The sequence below is a fragment of the Rhinolophus sinicus genome, linkage group LG03, assembly GCF_036562045.2.
Source record: "Rhinolophus sinicus isolate RSC01 linkage group LG03, ASM3656204v1, whole genome shotgun sequence".
NCBI classification, from domain to species: Eukaryota; Metazoa; Chordata; class Mammalia; order Chiroptera; family Rhinolophidae; genus Rhinolophus; species Rhinolophus sinicus.
In genome coordinates, this window is record NC_133753.1 from 43045613 (window position 1) to 43069328 (window position 23716).

At 49.7% G+C, this 23716-nt stretch overlaps 1 protein-coding gene across 2 annotated transcripts in view; it reads left to right on the forward strand.

Moving 5' to 3' along the window:
- The first annotated feature begins 8521 nt into the window (after window positions 1–8521).
- Window positions 8522–23716, forward strand: part of ITGA11 (integrin subunit alpha 11) — a 122720-nt gene continuing 107525 nt past the window's right edge. For both annotated transcript variants that reach the window (XM_019725629.2, XM_074327510.1), the window contains exon 1: window positions 8522–8693. In XM_019725629.2, the coding sequence (XP_019581188.2) occupies window positions 8642–8693 (52 nt within the window). In that variant the 5' untranslated portion in view covers window positions 8522–8641. The remainder of the gene's footprint in view (window positions 8694–23716) is intronic.

The following is a 23716-nucleotide window of genomic DNA, read 5'->3' on the forward strand; positions in this document are numbered from 1 at the left end:
CGGCCCCGGAGGAGCAAGCAGCTCCTCAGAAAGGCAGCCGAGAGGGTGATGAAATGAGCATGTCCTGTTTCCTGTTTAGCTGACAGCCAGTCCCAGCCCCCGGGGCTGATGTCCTCAGCCTGGAAGGACATGCAGGGATTTCTAAGCCTCACAAGTTACATAACAGTATCTAGTCCATGGTCAGTGATGGTCAGTGATGGTTGTTGGTCCTATTATTGTTCCAAGAATGCTGTGTACAAGTCAAACGTGGTTTGTTTTAGAGAGAGGTAGGAAAAGAAAAACAAGGGATGCAGGGGTAAGTCCGTTACACAGGGCTTCAAAGCGCAGGCAGGTCATGGATTTGACCCAGTGGGCAGCAAGCCTAGTGGGCATGCAGGGCTCTATGGTAAGCAGAGGAAACATGACCAGCCAAGGCCAAGGGGGGAAAGACAGCATCATTCAGAAGCTCAAGCAATGCATAATAAGAAAGCACACAATGTCTTAGGGGAGCTTGAGGGGTGTCTAAAATGTGATCCACGAAGCATTGGCGTTTCCTCCACAGATCCTCCCTGAACTGGCCAGAGCCACAGGCTTCTGTCCTACTGACTCGTTTGAACACAAACCTCCCCTCCCTCCCTGCATCTCACTCAAAACCTGCTGAAGCCTTCTCATTACCTATCCAATGAAGGCCGTTTAAAAAATCCCCCACAATTGGACCAAAATTATATTTTCACCCTTCTCTCTTAACCACCACTCCCACACCTCCCATCCAGATAAAACAATTAGGACATGCCTCCTTGGAATTTGATCTGCCCCCAGTATAAAGAAAAAGATGAAAATGTAAAAGCTTTATCTGGGCCTTTTTATAGCCAAGGAGCAACCTTCTGGGGCTCTGTGCCTGGCATTTGAGACATGGATGCAATGACTCAGAGCCCTTAGGCTTTCTCTGAAAGCGGAAGAAAGAGTCATGAGGAACCAACACTGCTCTGAGAAATGCCACCTTCACAACGCACAGGGTAATCTGCACATTGGAAGTTTACCTGGAGGAATGTTTTTCTCCCTTAACTTGGATTTGGATTGTGCTGGATCAGAAGAGTATTATTTATTGTTGGTACAAATGTGCATGCATGTACGTGACTGTGTGTCTGGCCCAATCACACCCACTAGAAGCCCACAGGGAGCGTGTATATCTGCACATCACCTCCTCTGCTGACAGAGAAAATTGAACTTGACCAGATTCTGAACAAAGAAGTGGTTCCCAAGGGGCTAATTCAGGAGCAGACACGAGACACACTCCTCCTTCCCAAATACACCAGAGGGAGCTGATCCTTGAAGGGACAGAAATTTGAAAGTTAGGTTTCCTCTTTTCTTATACTTCTGCCACCTCTGATTGCCCACCATTCCCTGGGACGGCCTGAACTCTTGCTCTTTTGCACAGACCTGTGCACGTGTGCAGCTTTCTCTACTTAGAATGCCCTTCCCCACTTCCCCTCTGAAAAACTGCTGCTTCCAAGACCTGGCTCAGATGTTACCCCCTTCCCTGATCCTCTTCTGTGCCTCCCAGACACTTGGTCACAAATGCTATGATCGCATTTCCATCATCACAGTCCTGTTCCCAGCCAGCTCCGCAAAACAATGAACCCAAGGAGTTAGAAGCATGGAATCTGGGATCAGGCAAGACCGGGTTCCAATCCTAGGTTTGCCTTTTACAAGTTCTGGGACTTTACCTCTCTGAACCTCAATTTCTTCCTCTGTAAAATGCAGACAGAAATTATACTACTGCCTAGGATTGTCATGGGGATGAAAGGAAATGACATAAAGAAAGTGTAGAGCGCAGTAAGTGGGTGGAAAGTGGGCGCTGTCATTTTGATTCTTGCTGTACATGTTTGCCTCCTTTCCTAGATTAGGAGCTTCATGGAAAGGCACGACCTGAATCTGGTGTGTCCCTCTGTCCCCAGTGGAGTGCTCAGTAGTACACTTACTGAATGGCTCAGCGTCTGGTCCCTTGACCCTGCCCATGCGCACTGTGGAATCCCTTTCTCTGCCCCATGTCTTTGTTTAATGTCATGATTGCTTCCCCGGGGGCTCACCGTAAGCCCATCCTGATGCTTGTGCACTCCATCCAGACAGACCTCGGACTCTCATGGCTTCTCCCTGCCATCTCAGCCCAGCCAGGGCCAGGATGAAAGTCCTGGACAACCCCCGGGGCTGCGCTGATGACTAAAGGAAATAATGTAGAAGTGGCATTTAGTCCATATTAAGTGCTCAGTTGAAGACAGTTCACACTGTTGTCGCTGTGACGGTTATTTCTGATGTGGCTCTTCCCGTCTGGTTCAATGTCAAGAGTTTAGCTCAGCTAAGCTTCATCAGAAATGGCCTCTCAACTAGGATGTTGACGGCTACCTCTAGATTTTTAAGGCAATTTGCTCTCTTTCACACCCTTTGACACACTTTCCTCAAAGGGATGTTTCTTTATCCATCCTGCATGTTTGTGCTGTGGCCATGCTCCTTCCTTTTGAATTCTTTATTGCAAATGCTGTACATACTTGTGGCTTGAGAAATAGAGATCAGAAAATAACTTCCTGGATTTGGCACAGGTTGTGCACAGGGCTAGATCCTAGTAGAAACCCCAGTCACTGACCCTCAGCAGCCGAACTGAGATTGGGGCTCACGTACAGCATTTAGGAGGAGGTGGCACCCTCCGGCTCCAACATTTTGGACTGTGCTTTCTACTTCGAGTCGAACATGGCTGGGGCCAACATAAGCTACTTGTGTAAACGCATTTATGTCAGGCTAATGTCCTTCACTCGGTTGGCAGGGATGAGACCAGACATGACACAGAAACCAAGGAACGCCTTCCAAGCCCCTTTGGGGGTGGCAAATGCAGTCACACCCTATCATCCACATTATTGGCCCAGAACAGTGGCACAAGTCACTCAAATAGCAGGTAACAAAAGCAATCTTGTAACTTTCTTTTCTACTTTTTTTTCTTGGCTTTGGAATTTATTATATCATTTTTGGCAGAAAATGTGCCTTCCCAGTAACTGTAAGTTTGCTTAAGTTTATCTCAAAAAAAAAAAAAGTTTGCATTTCCTGAGCATAGACCAACAGACAAGGCATAGGGCAGAGGCCAGATCTGGGGGGGGGGGGGCTTGTGGGGACAGAAAGGAGCCCAGGAGCCAGGGCACACCTCAGTGAGGACACCCCCGCCCCCCATGCTGACATGGACAGAGGCTGCTGTAGGGGCTCTGGTGGGAGTGTTGCTGCTGCTCCTTGAGTCACCATTCTGCCATTCACTCACTCTCTCTGTCCTCATCTGGGCCTGGGGGTCCTGAATCCTGTGTGTGTGCCTTGGTGTAACCTGAGAAGGTGGGGGGGGGGGAAGCCATGTGTCCTCACTTATTCTTTCAACAATTATTTGAGTGCTCACTGTGCACCCCCCCACACCCACACACAAGTCACAGGAGAGAAGCCTGCACTTGAGGAACCAGTGATAGGGCTGAGAAGAGACACAACCTCACATTTATTGGCATTGTCATTACTTATTATTTAATTATTCATTCAAATCATTTATTATGTAATGATTTTAAAACACTATTTAAATCACACAAGGCAGCCGCATATGGCTGACAAATGGATGATGCACGTTCAGTCTGGAGAAGCTCAGACAAGGGCTTTATGAAAGCTGGGATTTGAATGGAGCAGTAATAATCAGTAATAATAATAATAATACTAGGAGGTCAAGAGAAAGAACCAGCTAGTGGGAGAAAGACAGGGGATGCGGAGGGGAGGAGGTTGGAGAAGAAACTGAGGGAGAAGGTCCAGGACAGACAGAGATGGGGGGTAAGGGGACCAATCTGCCCCGATTGTCCAGGGATTGTCCCAGTTTTGACAAAGAAAGTCCAGCAACCCAGGAAACCCTTCAGACCCAAGTAAACCAGGACAGTTGGTTACCTTACGTCACAGAGGTGCAAATGCCAAGAAAGTATGGAAAGAGAAAAGTACCCTCTAAAATGAAAGCAGATCGGGCCACCTCCAGTACGTTTCTGGAAGAAGAGTGTGCTAGTCAGAAGAACCAGGCTTCTGTCATCAGTGCCCAGAAACAGCTGCGTTCCTTTGGAGGTGGTGGCCTCTCACCCACCTTTCCTTCCTCGAGAAGTCACGTACTCCCCAGAGGAGGGCTCTCAGACCCAAAGCTTGAGAGCCAGAGGAGCCGCGCACAGGACTCGCAGGCTCACCGTGCTCATGCAGTCCTGGCCGGAAACACCTGCTTCCCTCCTCCAGCTGGGGTGCGGTGACGAGTTCTGAACCTGCTGTCAGAACACCTGAATTCTAACCCCAGTTCTGCCACATGCATGCTATGGGATCTTGGGTGAGTCCCTTGCTGCTTGAAGCTTAGATTTCTCACATGGACTTAGCAACTATGGATTTCGTCTGTCGAAGGGATACTTTGTCATCCCCTTTTCCTGTTTTCCTTTAAGGAATTCCTGTCCTATAATATGTGGTGTTGATGGGGCTGTCAGTCATAATGCCCTTCTCCTCCCAACTGCTCGGGGCTGCGTTTGTGCCTCAGACTGGGCCAATTATAGCACCGTATTCTCCAGATACTGATTGACTCCGGGGTGGGCATGAATCAAATCCCGGGACTTTTCTGCTGGATCTAGGAGCGAAGGCTCTCTTTTCCCTTTAGAATAATAAAGTATAAGCTTGGGACTGCTGGCTACATCTTTCTAGCAGACAGAGAAATCCTGTCTGCTGCAGGAAAGGAATGCAGATTGAAGTAAAACTAAGAGAAGACAGAGAGAAAAAAGATGAGTCTCACGTGAGAGTCTTGATCCAGCCATACCTGCAGCAACGCAACTTTGCACTTCTTACCGTGTTTCCCAGAAAATAAGACCTAGCCAGACAATCAGCTCTAACGTGTCTTTTGGAGCAAAAATTAATATAAGACCTGGTATTATATTATATTATATTATATTATATTATATTATATTATATTATATTATATTATATTAAGACCCGGTCTTATATTATAGTAAAATAAGACCGGGTCTTATATTAATTTTTGCTCCAAAAGATGCATTAGAGCTGATTGTTCGGCTAGGTCTTATTTTCGGGGAAACATGGTAGTTACGTAAGCTGCTACATTCCCTTCTGATTTACTCAGTTTGTGTCAAGTTTCTGTTACTTGTAATTGAAAGAATCCTCACCAATACAATCAATACAATCTCTTTATCTATAAAAATGAATATAATTCCTTGCAGGACTCTTGTGAGTATTAAATAATATCATAAGTGTGAATGGGATTTCAAAATTACTAAAACACCACTTGCAGCCCTCATACGTTGCTGGTGGGAATGTAAAATGGGACAGCCACCGTGAAAACAGTCTGACAGTTCCTCAAATAATTAAACATAGAGTTACCCTATAACCCAGAAATTCTACTCTTAGGTATAGACCCAAGAGAACTGAAAACATGTTCACACAAAATCTTGTACACAAATGTTTATAGCAGCATTATTCAAAACAGCCAAAAAGTGGGAGCAATCCAATATCCATCACCTATTGAATGGATAAACTAAATTTAATATATCCATATAATTGAGTGTTACTTGAAAATAAAAATGAATGATATACTGATACATTAGATGAACCTTGAAAACAATGTACTAAGTGAAAGAAGCAAGACACAAAAGGCCATATACCCTATGATTTCATTTACATGAAATGTTCAGAATAGATAAATCCATAGAGACAGTAAGTAGATTAGTGGTTGCTATGGGCTGGGGTGAGGGAATTGGGAGTGGCTGCTAATGGTTACAGAGTTTCTTTCTGGAGTAATAAAAATATCCTGAAATTAGTGGTAATAGTTGCACAACCGTATGAGCATACCAAAAGTTGCAGAATTGCATGACAAATTTTATGGTATGTGAATGTGGTATCTCAATAAAAAATAAATACTCTATGCACATGTAAAGGAGTATTATTATTATTATTACTAATTATTACTGCTCCATTCAAATCCCAGCTTTCATAAAGCCCTTGTGTGAGCTTCTCCAGACTGAACATGGATCATCCATTTGTCACCCATATGCGGCTGCCTTGTGTGATTTAAACAGTGTTTTAAAATCATTACATAATAAATGATTTGAATGAATAATTAAATAATAAGTAATGACAATGCCAATAAATGTGAGGTTGTGTCTCTTCTCAGCCCTATCACTGGTTCCTCAAGTGCAGGCTTCTCTCCTGTGACTTGTGTGTGGGTGTGGGGGGGTGCACAGTGAGCACTCAAATAATTGTTGAAAGAATAAGTGAGGACACATGGCTTCTCTCCCCCCCCCCCCAACCTTCTCAGGTTACACCAAGGCACACACACAGGATTCAGGACCCCCAGGCCCAGATGAGGACAGAGTGAGTGAGTGAATGGCAGAATGGTGACTCAAGGAGCAGCAGCAACACTCCCACCAGAGCCCCTACAGCCAGCAGTGTGCAGTCTCAGACTATGGTCTTCAGCCCCCTACACAGCAGAGTGCCTGTGTCCCACCAGGATTCCCTGATCTTCGGGGACTTTGCATTCTTTACAGGTGCTCCAGGCACCTGGAGTTTGGGAACTTCTTGGGAGGGCACGCATTTGTGAGAGGCAGGGAAGTGGTTTGCATCTCATAGGAATGCTGTTATCAGGATGCTGTGGGTTCAAAGCACCCTGACTCAAACATGCTTAAACAATAAAGGGGACTTAACAGTCACATAATTGCAAAGCCCTCAGGGGAGCAGGCTGAGGGGATGGCTTGGTTCAGAGGCTCAATGACACCTTCCTGGCACTTGGTTTCTCCATCCAGCATCTGCCTCATCCCAAGGCCAGATCTCCCTTCCCTACCTAGACCTCTATCAATTTCTGGGCCTGCATGATTCTTTGTCCCAGCCTGGGAGGGGTGTGAGGGCAGGAGAGGGGAGGTGCAAAAGTTAATTAGTTAGTTAGTTAATTCATTCTAGGAGCTCTTTTAGAAAAGCAAAAAATGCTTACTTCCCAGAAAATCTTCTTCCTTTGTCATGTTGCCCTTTCTTAAACAAGGGCCAGGGGATGGCAATACACTAATTCACTTCTGCCTAAACCACATGCTTCCCCACCCCACACTCCCCCCACCCAAGGATGGGATCAGCTTCCCCCAAAGTCTATGGCTGAGAAGGAGATGTGAAGATACCAAAATAAAAACCAGGGTAGCTACCAAGAAAAGAGCAGTGTTGGGGAGGCAGGCGCAAGGCCTACTAACTATACTAACGCGAACCTGGGCTTTCTCAAAACCCACCTCATTCTCCGCCATCCAGCATGAATAGCACCTCCTCTGGCAAGCCCATCCAATCCCCTCCACCCTCTGTGCACCCACACACCCCTGCACTCACTCACCCACCCATCCATCCACCCACCTACTATGTTCCTGGTACAGGGGCTGAGTACTCAGTTGTGAACTAGAGTTTTCTACCCAAATGGTGTTTTCAGTCTGGACAAGGAGAGAAAAGTTAATCAAATGATTGCACTAATTAATGTGTAGTCTCTACTAAGCACAATGGAGAGAGAGACAGACAGACAGAGAAAGAGAGAGAGAGAGAGAGAGAGAGAGAGAGAGAGACAGAGAGACAGAGAGAGACAGAGAGAGACAGAGAGAGACAGAGAGAGACAGAGAGAGAGACAGAGAGAGAGAGACACAGAGAGAGAGAATGACATGTATTTGGGGATGAGACCTGGAGAGCATAGGGGGAGAGGGGAGGGAAGACCTTTTCCTGAGAAAGTGATGAAGGGCCCCTGCTACAACTTTTACCATGCTTGCAACCCTCATCTCTGCCTCAGCTCTCTCCCCTGCTGGAAAGCCCAGCCTCCACACCCATGCGTTGTAGTCCAAGGCCTGATTTTAAAGCTTGTGCAACAACTGTGCATTGAATTTAGTTGTCAGTGGTTAGCAGAACTGGGAAGGAAGGTGGCTAGACTCCAAAGCTGGCTTCACTGTTATGGTGAAAGTGGGCAGAGTCCTCCTGGAGGCTTTGGAAAGCCTCAGGTGTGAGGGCTAGGGAGAGTGGAGGTGGAGTGGGTCTGCATTTATTCCAGGGTCAGAAGAAGCACTGTGCCTTTACATTCATTCCAAGCCCTGTGAAGGGAGGCAGGGGAGTGTCTCAGAATAGACTTTTGAGGGACATCCACTCCCCTTGGCTAAGGGAGACCAGAGTCCCTGAGTTACCTTAGGAACCCCCTCTCAGCTTCGTGAAGCTCTTTCCTTTGGGAAGTGGGAATATAACTTTCCTGAACAGACTCTGAATTGGGAGGTGGTGGTGTAGAGGAAGGTGCTACACTGGCGAGGTGATTCCCAGGAGCGGGTCTCTGGGGTTTTCTCCTAAGGCAGATGTGGGGTGGGGGGAGAAGAGATCTGGAGATGGCGTAGAGGTGCCAATATACTAGTGCCTGCCCAGGTAGCAACCAGAGCCAGAGTGGTGTCCGCGCCCCTCCCCGCCTCTGGAGCCCTCCCACTTCCTCTGAACGAGCCGGCTGTCAGGGAGCCGCGCGCGGCGCGCAGTGCAAGCCCAGGCGCCGCGCCCGGGAGGCTGCCGCTCTGGCTCGCCGCCCCTCGCCGCCGCTCTGCACCGGGCATCCGCCGCTGTGCCGCGGGCCATGGACCTGCCCAGGGGCCTCCTAGTGGCCTGGGCGCTCAGCCTGTGGCCAGGTACGTGCCCCTCTTGCCTCCCCCTTGCCTCCGGAAGCCCCTCCTTGGCCCGCGAGGGCCTGGGGTCCAGCTGCCAGGAGCGGGACGCGGTGCGCCTCCCAGGGTCCAAACTTGGCTACTCTTGGGGACGTGGGTCCCCCGGGAACTGGCTGCAGCCTAGTGGCTCCGCCAAGTTCCGCAAAAGAAAGGCGCGCAGAAGCGATTTGGAGCTGGGAGTTTGGTGTGTTTGGGAAGAGTTGAAGAGGCTCGAGCTGAAAAGCGCAGAGGGCTGGCGGTCCCACTGGACTCCCTGGCTACCTCCAAGGGCATGCTGGGGTTCCCGGTCCGCCGCCCCCGAGGGCACTTGGGCATCGCTGGAGCTCCGAGGGCGCGCGGCCGGGGCTGGGAAGGGGATGGGATGCGCGGAGAGAGCGCTGCCTCGCTGCCCTCCTGCCCGGTGCGGAGGGCGCATCCTGCAGTACGGAGAGCCGGGTACCGCGGCCCCGGAGGCCTGGGGAGACCGGGGAGCCGAGAGGCGCCAGACTGCCCCCGGCCCGGGACTGAGCGAACCCCAGGGCGGTCAGCCCCAGGGCGTTGGCGAGCCGTGGCCGGCCGGGCCAAAGGGGGATGGGCGCAGCTCCGCAGCCCAGGGTCCCGGGAAACGTTACATGACACTCGGGGTAGGGACGGGGCATCGCCCCCACCCCGCGCTCGGAATTATGCAATTATCCAATAATCCAGGGAAACCGCCATCGCCGAGATGCGCGTCGCCTCCTAATGCACCCCAGGTGTCGGGGCACTGGGGGGAACTTGGGCCGACGGGGCGTGCGGCCGGGAGCAAGAGGCCAGCCCCGGGCTCTCCGCACTGGGACACCCGGCCTGGGCTTCCCCACGCAGTGCACCGCGGCCTGAACCGCCACGCGGGGGCAGCGGCCAGCAATGCAGTTCTCTGGATAGCGAAAGCTTTCGGGGCCCCTCCACAGCGTGGAGATCAGCGCCTGCCTCCGGGACTGGCTGCCAGTCCTTGCCTCCCCTTCTGCGTGTGCTCCAGGCTGGGGCTGCAGCCGGTACTGGGGGTCAGATGCGGTGGCAGCGGCGGGAGAGGCCCCCTCAGGGAGTACAGGTGGAGACTACCCTCTCCCAGCCCATGCTCATTCACCCCAGTTCTGGGGTGCACCCTTCTATAGATTAGTCTATAGCAGAACTTCTGGCAGGGGCTGTAGTTCTTGAAATGGCTTCTGGCTGGTGCGGTTTAATTTAGATCCTAGAGACACAGTTGAAAACAAACATTGTTTTAAGTTGTTGGGGGTGAGGAGAGTTGAATAGGGCAAGGGAAGGCTGTGACCAGGCCACCATACATCTAGAAACCAGCTTCAGGAGGAGATGAAGCGCGTTCTGGGTGGTTTAGTCAGGAGGGGAGACAGTTCCAGGAACTGTCTTCAAATCACTAGGAGATCCAGCCATAGGAAAAGGGAGTGCATCCCACATAGGTGGAACCACCCCACCAGACTGAGATGGAGAGGCTGCCTTAGGGGTTAGGGACAGTCCCCACCTCAGGAAACTAAGAGCAAAGTCTTTGAAATCAGACCTGGCTTCCAGTCTTGGCTCTGGTGCCCACTAGCTGTACAACCTTGGGCAGGTTATGAAATCTCTGCAACAGGTTTCTTCCTTTGTGGAATAGAGATAGAAATTCTGAGTTCATAATGCTGTCAGGATGATTAAGTCCTTAACTTTTTGGTGCACAGTAGGGCTGAAGCAATAGTTGTTAATGTTACTCACGCAGGGGTGGAGAGTGGGTAGGGAAGTAGGGTGAAGGATGGGATCTGTGACTCAGAGCTCCCTTTATATGGAGAAAACCGCCCCTGAGTTATGTCTGGTCAGTTTGGGTTTTTAAAATATGGGATTCATTAAACATATCAATCAATGTTGGAACGACATCTGCTTGCAAGGAGCTGGGGCAGGGGCCCAAGCATGTGTGCAATCTGGGCCCTGCCCAGAGCCGAGAACAAGGCAAGACCAGGGAAAGCTAAGTAGAGGCCTAGGCAGTGAACTGCACAGAGAAAGTAAGGGCTGTGGTTCAAAGCAAAGAAGGCTTCCTGGAGGTGGAGTTACCATTTGAATTAGGCCTTGAAATAGTGTGTAGAGTGTGGACAGGCCATAAAGTGGGAGTATTCATACATTAGAGTTATTTCCTGGGACTAGTTCAAGAACAAAAAGGTGAATATTTTAAAACTGCAAGGATGACTGGTCAGTCTGGACTCTGAAGATTGGCGTTGTAACTGGGGTCGCTGGGTCCACTCCCCTGGCTCTAGGCAGGATTGGTGTTGATTTCTCATCGTACATCACATGCATTCCTTGTGGGGATCACAGGAAGCTTCACTACTGGCGACGGCACAGTTTAGTCCTCATTGAGGCCATTATGAGTTGAGAGCCTCTATCTTCCGGGAGCTCCTGCTGCAGGCTGGGCAGGGTGATGGGGTAGGCCAAACTGTCACAAAAGCCAGAAGCAAAGTAGACAAGTCTGAAGACTTTTCCAGCTGACATTCAGAGAGAGCAGATCCATTGACCAGAACTTCAATACCATAGTGCATCTGTCGGAAGGGTTGATGAGGTGATGATTATTTAAAAACTCAGTCTTTACTGAGCACCTGTTATCTGCCAGGCCCCATGAAGACACACAGGGTGATTAGATACAGTGTGGGGCTGAAGGCCCTGGGGTCTCACTGCCTGGGATGGGTGTGGGCTCTATCAGTTAGAACTCTGTGCCCTTGGCAAGTTATTAAATGGCTCTTTGCCTCAGTTTTCTCACCTGCAAAATGGGGATGATAATAATAGCCCTTACAATGTTATCCAAAGATTAAGTGAGCAAATGTATAGAAAGTGCTTGGAAAGTTCCAGGCACATATTAAGCACTCAAGGAGGATAAGTTTCTTCTCCAACATCAGCAGCGGCGGCAGCGGTGTTCAAGGTACTGACCATTGAGTAAGGGACCTAAGGGTGTACAGAGATGTAACTTTCAAACTCAGGTCCATGAGAGAAGACTGGAGGAAGTGCCGGGATACTGGGGGCTCAGAGGGCACCTACACGAAATGGCATTAAATAAACCTAAACTCTCCTAGCCCCTCCCCGCAAAGACCTAACGCAAAGTCTTGATCATCATGGGCATTCAGATATTTTCTTTTGGGTTTTTTTTTTCCTTTTGCTCTTGAGGCTGTCTTGAAGCCAATACGATTTTAGTGTGAGTGCTTTGTAGTGTTGGAGAGAAGAAACATGCCCTTCCGCAGGGCTCGTGTGTGTCCTTGTGGGTGGGGGTCTTATTTAGCAGAAAAGCCTTGTAGGGAAAAAGCACAGTACTAGGCACCATGGTGTGCAAAGCCTGGAAAGATACAAGCCCTGCTCTCCAGCTTTGGAAGAGCAGGGAGCGAGATAGTTTGTCACTTTGCTGCCCCACTGCCCACCCTGCTGGGAGCTGCTCAGCCAAGCCTCTCAGCTACCATCAGCTAAGGAGCTCCTGGACTCTTCCACATCAGGCCCTGGGGGCCCTAAAGAGATTCAAGTGGAGTGTCACCCTTTTTCTGCTTACTCACCGTGCCCCCACATCTCTCCCACCATAGACCCCCCCCACCTCCAGAGATGGCATATCTATCTCCTGGCCATTCTCACTGTTCCAAGCCCATCCGCATAGAGCTGTGGACCCTCAAGAAACTCAGACCGCAGCTTATTCTCATTTTGCCCTCTTTGAACATCTTTCTCTCCCTTTCTGTAGCGGAAACTCCAGTAGCAGGGAACTTCCCTTCTGTCCTCTCCCCTCATTACTTAGGACAAAACTATGTTCTGAGCTGGCCTGACTTGGCTCTTGTATGTAGAAGGGTTTAACAAATTCAAAAAGCCCTCTCTTCTTTCCATAATACCTGATTTTAGAGACTATCTCACTATAGGATCCAAAATCTTACTTTGGGAGTCAAAATTGAGCAATGTTCTACCAAAGTTGTGAAAAGAAAGGGTCCATCATAATCTTCCCCAATCAGTGGCAGCCTCTGGCTAACTTAGGGAGGGTCAGCTAAAAACAAGCTTTAACCATGCACTAACACTTTAAAACTGGCACCTCTGCTATTCCTCACCACTTAATGCCCCCACCCCACCAGTAGCAAACCGTGGGCTACCTTCAAGGATTCATAGCCATTTGAAACTATTTTCCGCAAAACAATTGTGAGCTCCAAAGACACCCACATGCCCTCAGAATGGAGGGCTTGTATAGGGAGCTGTGACCCAGGCAGGGACCATCCCCAGCCCCCATCGTGTTAAATCCTAACTGTATGAATTCTTTTTTTTTTTTTTTTTTAACTGTATGACTTCTTAGTTGAAGCCCCAGACGTTTGTAACCAGTGAGGGGAGAAGGGGAAGAGACAGACTGGAGTTGGTCGTCTTATAAACCTAAAATAAATAAGCTCTCCAAAAATTCCCTGAAGGGTTTTCATACTGTGTACTTATGACCTGAGTCACAAGATGAATAAAATCACACCTGGAGGGAACAGTCAGTGTGGTCCAACCCCTTCCCTGCCTCTGTCTCTCAGTCCCCCTCCCCCCACACGCTTACTGCACGATAGTAATAATGAGCATGCCTGGTCTGGGAGCCCAACTGCCTGGATTCAAATGTTTTCCACGTGGATGACCCTGGATAAGCCCTCTGGGCCTCATTTTCCTCAACTGTAAAATGGGGAGATTAATGACTTCACAGGCTGATGTGTATGTTAAATGGTCTTACGTTGTTCATTCATATTAAGTGCTTAGAACAGCATCTGGCACCCAGTAAACCCTCAATTAACAGTGGCAGTTATTGCCCTTCCTGTCATTTATTATTTGGTTGCTGCCAGCCGCTGCATCAAGCGCTTTCTCACATCTCAGTTCGGCCTCTCAACAGCTGCATGAAGTCACTACTGAAATCCAGGTTACACATGAGAAGTTAAATGGCTAGTCCAAGGTCGTGATGACTGAGTAAGAGATGGTGTTGGGATTTGTCTGACCACAAACCTACTGCTGTTAATTGATGCATAATATCTCTTTAGGAACTGGGCCTGGAGGGTATTGAAAGACCAGTAAGATGCCCTTGCTGAAGGAAGTGTCTTCAGGGAAAAAGAGATCTCGGCCATCTTCACAGGGGTACCGGCCCAGGGGCGGCAGATAGACAATGGTTTTACAGTCAGGATGCTGGCTGGGTGAGAAGTGGTCCTCACGTGGTACCTCCTAACATGCAAGCCTCTTTCTTTCACTTGCCTCCCAGCTCAGGGCCAAGTGGGGTTCTACCATCTGCCGCCAGTGCCCAGTACCCTGGGCCACTCTGACACAGGACTCCCTCTCCAGATGCCCCCCCCCCCCCCCAGATCCAGGCTGGGCATGCGTCTCCTCCCTTTCTACCTCTGCTCCCATCCCCCTAATTAAAGCCTGCTCTGAGCTCCAGGCCTAGTGAATTCATTCATGCTGAAGATCGATATTCAGTGATGACATCTTCAGGTGTCCTGCCTGAAGGGATTTGCATTTTAACTGTGTTGTGCTTGACCCAAAGGAATAAAGGGCTAACAGTAGAACTTCAGGCACCAGGACCAGCCAGTAGACTAAATAATTAAGGTGGGGGGACCTGCTGGCACAGCTCAACTGTACAGCCCACTGCCATTGCTGGTCAGGTGTGTCCTACCCTGGACCTTGTGGATGATGGCAGTCTCTTCTTCTGACATAGAAGCCAGTCTGTGGCTTGGGTAACGCAGTTCTAAAGCAGGCAGAGGTTTTTCCACGTGGCATGTGGGGCGAGTTAGGCAACTTGCTATAGCAACGTGCTCTGAGATTCCAAACAGGATGACACAGAGAAGGGGTTCCTGCCTCTGCAACTGAGGCTGACAGCTTTCTTCCCCCAGTAGCATCACCCACATGGGCTAGACTGCCAGAAATCCTTACCCTGAAGATTTCCAGGGCCTGTTTCTTTGTGGAACAGGAGGACCGGACCTCAGGAAGGCCACGAAAAATATCATGAAATGAGCAAGTGGGTGCAGCTTCTGACAGTCTGCAAACAGCTCTCCCATATGTTGTTCTATCAGTCAGGATAGGCCAGATGAGGCCAGAGGCCCTGCCAAAGATGGTATGGGCTTTAGGTAGATGGGGAAACTGAGGCTCTTAAAGGTTGAGTGAGTTCCTCAAGATCCTATGGGAACTCAGGGCAGGCCTTCTAGCCAAAGATGACATTAGAAACCTAATTTGCTACACCCATCAGAGGAACTTAAGGAGAAAGCAATGCTTCAGCTAAAGGAATGGAATTCTAATGGTATGTTTTCTACAAATGTGGCAGGCAGGTAGGACAAGATCATTGAACTCGTTCTCTGTAGGTCTCCACCATCCACCCTCTCAGCCTGGCCTATGCCCAGGCCCTCAGATCACTGCCGCTTCCTCCTGCAAGGAAGAAGCTAAGAAAGCAGTGTTCACCTGCCCTCCTTCTACTGGCACCGCTCTTTCCCTGGAGCTCATAGCCCCTCATATTCAGTGATTGCTGGCAATCGAAAAGTCCCATAAATTATTTGTAGACAGAGTTCTTCTCTGAGTTTATTCACATCACTTATCTCACCACACATGTAGGACCAGCTACATAATCTGTGGGACCCAGTGCAAAATAAAAATACAGGGCTCCTTGTTTAAAAACTTATCAAGACAGCCACAGAAGAGCATTAAACCAAGCGAGGGCCCTCCTGAGTGTGGGAACCTGAGCACGACTATGAAACTGGCCCTGCTCATGTGGGTCTCCCCACAGGCCTGTAGTTTGGCAAGGAGGTACCGTGATCCCACTTTACAGATGACGAAACTGAGTCTCTTGTCCATTTGGGCAACATGTACTGGACACCCACTAAACCCAAAGCACCTCCAGGTTCTGGGGATTCCAAACAAGATAAGGCATAGCCTCCTCCAGGAACATGGCAGGGTCAGGAGGGCACGGATCGCACACAGGCTGCAGGCCTCATGCAAAGTGCTGGGCGTCCGTGGAGCAGTTCCAAAGGCACACAGCCAGGGTTGTGGGATGAGTTTTAAGTCATAGAATGCAGGAGACGCTTCTGTCTCCAATTACTGTCCCAAGATCACTTCAAGAAACCTTTTGGGGGGAACTTCAAGCATTTGACACTGGGCTCTGGTGTAGTCAGCTTGGTGGACGCAAGAAGGCAAAGCCTGAAGATGCTGTCCTTTCTTCAGCCATAGGTATTCGTGCTGCTGTGGTCCCGCTGTGCTAACACTTTTACCTCAGGGGTCCCGCCTCAGGTTCTTTTACCTGCCACCTCAGCCTCCCCTCTTGGTCTAGCACTGCAGGACTTGCAGATGGTCAGCAAACCCAGTGTCCTCAAATGATGGATGAGCAAGAGAGTGAGGGTATAAAACAAAACCTCTGCCAGGCCCCACCCCAGAAAACCTCATCACTCTCCGTGGGAGCCCAGCACTGGTATCTTTTAAAGCTCCCCAAGAATTCTAATGGGCTACCACAGCTGAGAACCAGAAATGTCATCTAAACCTAATCCCCAAACAAGCAAAGAGAAAACATTGCCCAGGGAAGGGAAACGACTTGCTCAGGGTCACACAACAATCTGTGGCAAAGCCAAGGTTTCACCCGTTCTCCTGACAGTCCTTCCAATCCTCCTCCCCAGCCTGAAACTGCACGAGATCCGTAGCCAGGCTGGGCTGAGACACAACTTGGAGTCAGAGTTTGAGGCTGAGAGCAAGGTGGACTTTGGGGGGAGGAGTTGGTAGCTGAAGGTGACCCAGTCTGTGTCCCCCTGCAAGGCCATATAAACTTTGATGACAGGGTGGCCCCAAGCCCGAGACCCAGGAAACACCAGGGACGGATTTGGCAGAGGATCCTGGTCAGAATTGCCCCCAGACAGACGGAGTGGTACAGGAGTTTGTGGGGGAAGTGGGGAGAGTCTAGCAGGGGTTAGGTGAAGCTCCTTAGGGTCAGTCCAACCCTGAGATTCGGGGTCCTGCTGAAGCTGTTCTGAGTGTTCAGGCAAAGGAAACACCTGACTCAGGATGGGGACCAACAAACGGAAGCCCAGCCTGGCTGGGGCAGGGGTGCCCCATTATGGAGACAGAAGGCTGGCCTGGGGGCAGAGGAGGAGGGCCCTGGGACCTCCCTGAGGCCCAAGCCCAAATTCAGGTGTCATTCTGCCTCTTGCCCCCCTCCATCCAGACCTTTTTCAGTAGCAGCCAAAGTGAGGCTAAAACACAAACTGGGTTGTGTAGTCAGTCCCCTGCTTAAAACCCTCGATGACTGCTAATTGCCCGTAGGTTATGTCCAGTCTCTTTCATAGAGCTAACCAGACCCTAATGGCTGGCCTTGGCATGCACTTGGGGCTCACTGTTAGCAGCACCATGGGCACAGGCCCCTGCACACCCCTGCAGCACCCAAACCAGACTGAGCGTCTCAGCTTCTCAAACACACCAGCTCTCTCTGGCCTTCACTCGGTGTTCCCTATATCCTGTTCTGCCTCCTTCTTTCTCCTGTCTGCCTCCCACTTATTCCTCAGGTCTCCATGGTGGCACTACTTCTTCCTGAAAGCCTCACCTGACCCCCTCAACCAGACCTTGGAGCCCCACTTGTGTGATCTCAAGATACCCTGTTCTTCACCCACCAGAGGGTATTACAATTGCCTGAACATCTTCCCCCACTAGACTGAGAGCAAAGGCCACATCTACTGTCAATCTGTGTCGCCAGCCCTCACAGTGCCAGACATACTATAGCAGGTGCTCAATTAATATGTGTTGAATGAGTGTAAGAACTGCCTATACAAGTAGATGGAAAGATATTTAAGGGAAAGATAGATGTCTTAAATTTCTTTGCAGATGCACGCCCAGGGGGTCCCAATGCAGTGGCCTGAATGGGTCAGGCCCTGTGCTCTGGGGGATAAAAGATCAGAGATAAGTCCTGTCCTTCCAAGACTATGGTTTAGTAGGAGAGAGAAGATCCTTGGATAAATAACTTTAATACAAGGGCAGGGGGGATAATAAAGGCTGTAAGAGAACTACAGATAAGACTCTGGGATTTGAGAGATGAAAAAGAGATTATTTGCAAATGCAGGAAGGGTAGAGAGTATATCTGGGCAAACAGCCTGATGTTTGCTCGGCAGGATCCTGAGTACAGGCTGTGGGGAACTGCAAGAAGGAACAGTGGGCTGAAGCCACTGAGAAAGGACCCAGCTAAGGCATTTGGATTTAGCAGATGGGGAGCCACTGAAGGTTTTTGAGGGAGGGTAGTTCTAATCTGTGTTTGGAGAAGAGGGGTGGTGGTGGATACGACAGAACAACTGGGAGCAGGTAGGAAAAAGAAGGGCACTGAAGTGACCCAGACCAGAGGCAGAAGTGAAGGTGGCAGCTGAGAGAGAAGTGAACCTGAGGGGAGGATGGAACAGGGCCTGGTCACCAGGGAAGGGAAGGCGTCTGGGGGCCCAAAGGGCAGTGCCACTGACCTGAGGACAAGGGGGTTGGAGGAGGGAAGTTGAGTGAGCTCTGGACGTGATGACTTTGCATGGCTGGTGGGGCAGGTGGAGGTGGCCTTCAGGCAGTGGGAAGTGTTGGCAGGAGCTTGGAAGTAAGTCCAACTCCGAATGTTTGGACTGGGAATCTGTCACATACATGTGCCTTAGTGGCCCGTGGGCCTGAGTGAGAGGCAGCGCCTGCGGCGTGGGGCCTCTCGCCCCTGCATCCCCTTTCCAGGCCCAGAAGCAGTGATTCATGCCCCAAACTTAAAGAGAACCCAAGTTCTGATGTTAAAGGCCTTTCAGAGCATATGAAATCGACGAGAGGGCCAGTCCAGACCACAAGCCAAACGTCAGCTGTGGAATGTGCTTGCTGCTGAGTGAGGCCAGCCAGGGGCAGAGGTGCAGGCAGGCTCTGCCAGAGGCCCCACTGATGGTTCTGAATGTGTCGAAATTGTCACCAAGATCGTCCCTGCTCTTTCCTCTCTTTGTGCGGGTCTGCTGGTATTCTAGCACATCTTAAAACTAGCCCCTGCCCCCACGCACTTCCAGTCTGTCAGGTCCACTGGTCCCATACCATCCGCGGTGTGAAAGCTCTGGTCTGCCATCCATTTTCCCACCTCTCAGCCTGGAGTACTAGGACCAGAAGGCAGGCAGGGCTCTGGGGGCGACAGGGGGGAGTGCTCAGAAAGGCTCCTGTGGCTGGTGACAACAGTCACCCAACAGACTCTGAATCTGCCCTTGTCCCCTTGAGGCTTTTCCACCCAGTAGCCAGAGGGATCCTGGGAATGTAGGTCCAATCATGTCATGTTCTTCCTCTGCTCCAAACCCTCTAGGACTCTCCTTCCTAGAGGTCATGTGTGATTTGGCTCTCCTTGCTTTCCTGACCTCATCCTCTGCTCCTCCCCCACTTATTCATTCTGGTCCACCCACACAGTTTCCGGAATGTTCTTCAAACACACCAGCCACCTTGGACATTGCACTTGCTGTTTCTTCTGCCTGGAACATTCTTTACCAAAGAGCCTCTCTCACGTCTTTCGGGTCTTTACTCCAACATCACCATATCATGGAGGCCTTCCTGGCAACCCGAACTAAAATTCCAACCTCTGCCTGCTTCAGTCTCACTGTGGTATTTCTCCTTATCTAGCATTATTACCTATTTATTTATTCACCTTATTTCTTGGCTATCTCCTCCAACAGAATGTAATCATGAGAGCAATGCTTCTTGTATGTTGTGTTTACTTATGTATCCCAGGGTCCAGAACGATGCCAGCCAGAGTCGGCAAGTAAGAAACAGTTGTGGAATGAAGGAATTAATCAATGAAAATCTCACCCCAGCCTGAAATACCATTCATTAATGCCCTTCGAGATTAGCCTCACCCTCTCTCCAGCCACCTTTCTTGAGATGCCAGTCCCCTAGGTGGGCCCACATTCAGTCCTGTCCTGACCCTTCTGACTTTCTTTCCAGACAAGAAGAGGCTAGTGGGCAGGGCAAAGGGAGGGCTGCCAGGGGGAGGAGGGCTCTTGAAGGGAGGCCTTGAAAGGGGCAAATTGGTTCACAGCAGGCAGCCCAGGCTGGCCCTGCTGGCCCCATTCTGTTCAGTGTTATTTACTGTGACTCAGAAACACAAGGAGACATGGGGAAGGCCTTGGTTTTATACAGTGCAAACCTAGGTATGTAATAGGACTTCCCAGGAAACAAGAGGGGTAGAACAGAAGTTTAAAATGCCTCATTTCCCACAAAGGGTAATGATTCAGATATAGCCATTTACCAAAGAATGTGGCCAGGTCATTTAGTACCACAGAAAGATTTGGTGGTTTCCAGAGAATCTAGCAGGGGCTGAACAGTAGACCCCGGGTTATGACCCAATCCCTGGGTACCGCCACACCAGATTCTGGTGGTACCGCCCTGGTGGTTTGGGAGATGACATGAAACCCATTGTAGAGGTGGAGAAACTGAGTCGGAACCCAACAAGGTTCATGTGAAGGGCAGATTCCACTCATTTGGCATTTGAATCCCAGACCTGATCCTTATTCAGTGTGTGACCTTGGGCAGGTCACTGCCTTTCTCATAATGTCTAATTGAACTTATAACGTCTACCTTGTAGGATTAGTATGAAAAATTAGAAATAATACTGATGACCACACAAAATGTCTGGCAGGGATGAGGTGCTCAAGAAATGTTAATTTATTACATTTAGCAATGGTAACACTAACGTACTCTGAGGGCTTCCGTGCATCAGGCTTTGTTCTAAGCCCTCCATTTCTTGATAATCCTGTAAGAGGGTGCAATTTCCCCCACTTTAGAGATGAAGAAACTGAGGCATATAGAAGTTAAATAACTTACCCAAGATCATCCAGGTGATAAAGTCACAGTCTGGTATTTGAACCCAGGCAGTCTGACTCCAGCGACTGCAATTCCGAGAGGTTATGTGACTTGCCCAAGGTCACACAGCTGCCACCAAATGACAGACCCAGAATCCAAACCCAGGTTTGATCACCTTGAAAGCCTGCCTTCTGCCCTGCTCTTATGTACCACCCAGACAGCTTTTGACATATCTGTGTGACACACTGACTACTTTCACTTAATCATTTTCTTTAAATCAACTTTAAATCAACTCCGTCTTCGTACTTAACCTCATCCTAAGCAATAATTGCTGTGAAATCTAAGTTTTTATTTGCTTGTCATTTTTAAACACCCATTACATAAACACATGAGGAGTCAGGTTTTCACGTTCACTCTTGTGCCACCTAAACTCTTCCCACCCATTACACCCTGGGGGACACCGGGTTATACTGTGCGGCCCTCAGGAAGGACAGGTACTCTGTCCCTACTCACCCAGGACTGAAATGTGACAGGGCTCAGGTTAGACTGAGGACTTTTTATGAGACGGACTTGTGTGTGTGTGGCATGATTTCTCAGTGGCCCGGGCTCTCTTTCCTTGGAGGTTTGATCAAGGCCTTTTCAAGGGCCAGCTCCCCCTTGGCATTCACCAGAAGCTGTCTAGAGAAGCTGGCAAATGTCCAGGCAACAGCAGTGGCCATTTTCTCTCACACTCAGCCCTCCCCACGGTGAGGCCTACGAGCACTTTCCCGCCTCCTGCTAACCAAGTCCCTTGATATTTCTGCAGTGGTTTGGCTTGGCAGCGGTCCCACTAGATTAGTCTCATTGCTAATGGGGGCTGGCCAGGGAAGAGGGGTCTGTCCACTCATGAGGGCAGAGGGGGTTTTGTGTGGAACCAGAGGCCTAGATCAAAGCTTTGCTGAGCACGAGGCTGGCCTGGAGTTGGTGGGGTGGGGTTGGGAGGAACTGTTGGGGAGATCAGCCCAAATAAGTCTGCTGCCCCCACAAAAAAGAAGAAGAGGGAAAAGGAGAAGAAGAAGGAGAAGAAGAAGAAACTCCCAGTTCTCTCCCTGCTAAGTGTCCTTATTGGGTATAAGTTAAAATAGAGAGGAAACTTATTGCTTTCTCTGGGCCCTAGCAGCTCCAGAAAGGTCTTCTCTTCCAGGAAGCCCTCCTGGACCACCAAAAAGATGGTCATATTTCTGTGGGTTTCTCTATCTTATCAGCAGCACCCCACCTCTCCATAGGGCTGCTTGGCCCCTTGGGCAGTGGACACTGTTCACTTGCTTCCCTTTTATTTTCTTGTCCTCTGTGTAGCATCTCATCATCCTGCTCTACCTCCAACACACACCCCTTTTTAGGGTCTTGACGCTGCCTCACACAGTTCACGCCAGCCGGCAACCCCTCTCTTCAGAACCTGGCTCTGCTCAGCCTGCTGAACAGTAAAAATAACTATAAACTAATTCACACAGGGGCGTTCATGGCTGATAGAATATTAGACCAGCCCCTACTGATTTTTTAGGAATGACTTCTTGAAAGCAGCCATGACTTAGCCCAAAAGGACCAATCTGGGCCAATCCTGAAGTTACAAATGTGGAAAACAAAGCTTGGGGCTGGATTACATCTCCTACTAACTGGACCCTCCAAGCCTGGGGTAATGAAAAAGCCCTGGACTGCAGATGACAACCTCTGTGTCACGTTCAGACCCTAACGCCACATTGAAGTGAGCTATATACCTCCTTAAGACTTCCATTTAATCACTTCTAAAATAAATACTTGGCCTGCATGCTTTAAAAAGCTTTTCAGGGCTATACTTCCATGCTTCTGTGAACATTTCCTGAGCCAGAACCTTGATTCTGATGATAAAGCCATATGTGACTTGAGAAAGAAGTTGACAACAGGGACTCTATTTTAAAACAACTTCATCTAGTACATGGGTGGACCCAGTGGATGATCGGCCCTTCCTCATCCTCAGGTCCACTAGGCGTCCTGGGCTTCAGGGACCTCTTGAGAGGCCTCAGTACCAAGTATCTGCCTGGGGGGGAACTTGGAACCTGAACATCCTAGGCAAGGGGTCATCCTTGGCTTTCATCCTTCCAGTGACAGAGAGCTCACCACCTCACAAGGCAAGCCAGCAAAGGCAGGTGGAGTCATGAGCCCTTGACTCTTCTAAGGACCTAAAAGTGGCAGTAGGCATTTGGGATAGTTTTGAAACCACGAGTAACCGACATATACCAAAAACCAAAGAGCTTCTGCATAATCCTCAGGGAACCACACCACTTTCACTCTCCAGTATCCTCTGCCCTCCACCAAGCCTAGCCAATAGCATCCAGCTTAACTTGGGTTCTGGTGGATCTATGTTGAGCTCTGTGCAGCCAGAGAACTCTTCACATGGGTGTGGGTGTATCCACTGTAGGGTGGGCCCTGCAGGCTTGGAAGGGAAGGGCCCCCACAATTCCTTTTTTTAGTTTGCATTCAAAGACCATGGGCCGACAGGCACATCAGCTCTGCAGGGCCTCACTGCCCTACTTCCGCTCCTCCGAGGGAAAGCCCTGCCGCAAATTGCATGTCCTGAGCCTTGTCTTGCTCTTACTTTGCCCAGCGCTCCCTGGGTTGGGGCTAATCCCGGATGCACTAGGCTCTTGATCCACATACCCAGGACAAGCAGAAAATAATCTTAGGAGTTGGAAAACCAAAACCAAACTGTCTGAGCTCTTTGAGCTGGTTAGTATGTCAGGAAAGGGAGGGACTCACTGTCCAACTCGGCTCCGTTTGAAATGGCCAGTGGCCAGGATCAGAGTGGCAGAGCTGCCACGTACAGCTGTGCAGGCTGTGCACCACATACTCCGCCAGGTGCAATGTAAACAGCACCCTCTGCAGTGGTGCAGTGTCGTGCAGGGACCCCCAGAGTCGAGGTAAAGAAAGTGGTCACAGTGTACTTAAGAGGCTTTAGTAAATCTTACACAAGGACTTACTAGATAGCACATCTAGTCCAGCATGTGCCTTTTACAGTTAAGGGAACAGGGCCCAGAAGAGGAAAAAACTGATGCTAAGTCATAAAACAAGTTAGAAGCCATGCTGGGATTAGAACCAGGGCTTCTGAAGCCAAAGTCAGAATTCTGACTTCCTCTCTAAGTATCACATTCCCTTCAACTGCTCGTTGGCAGGTTAGTGTGTGAGGTTCCCAGAGGCCAGAATGC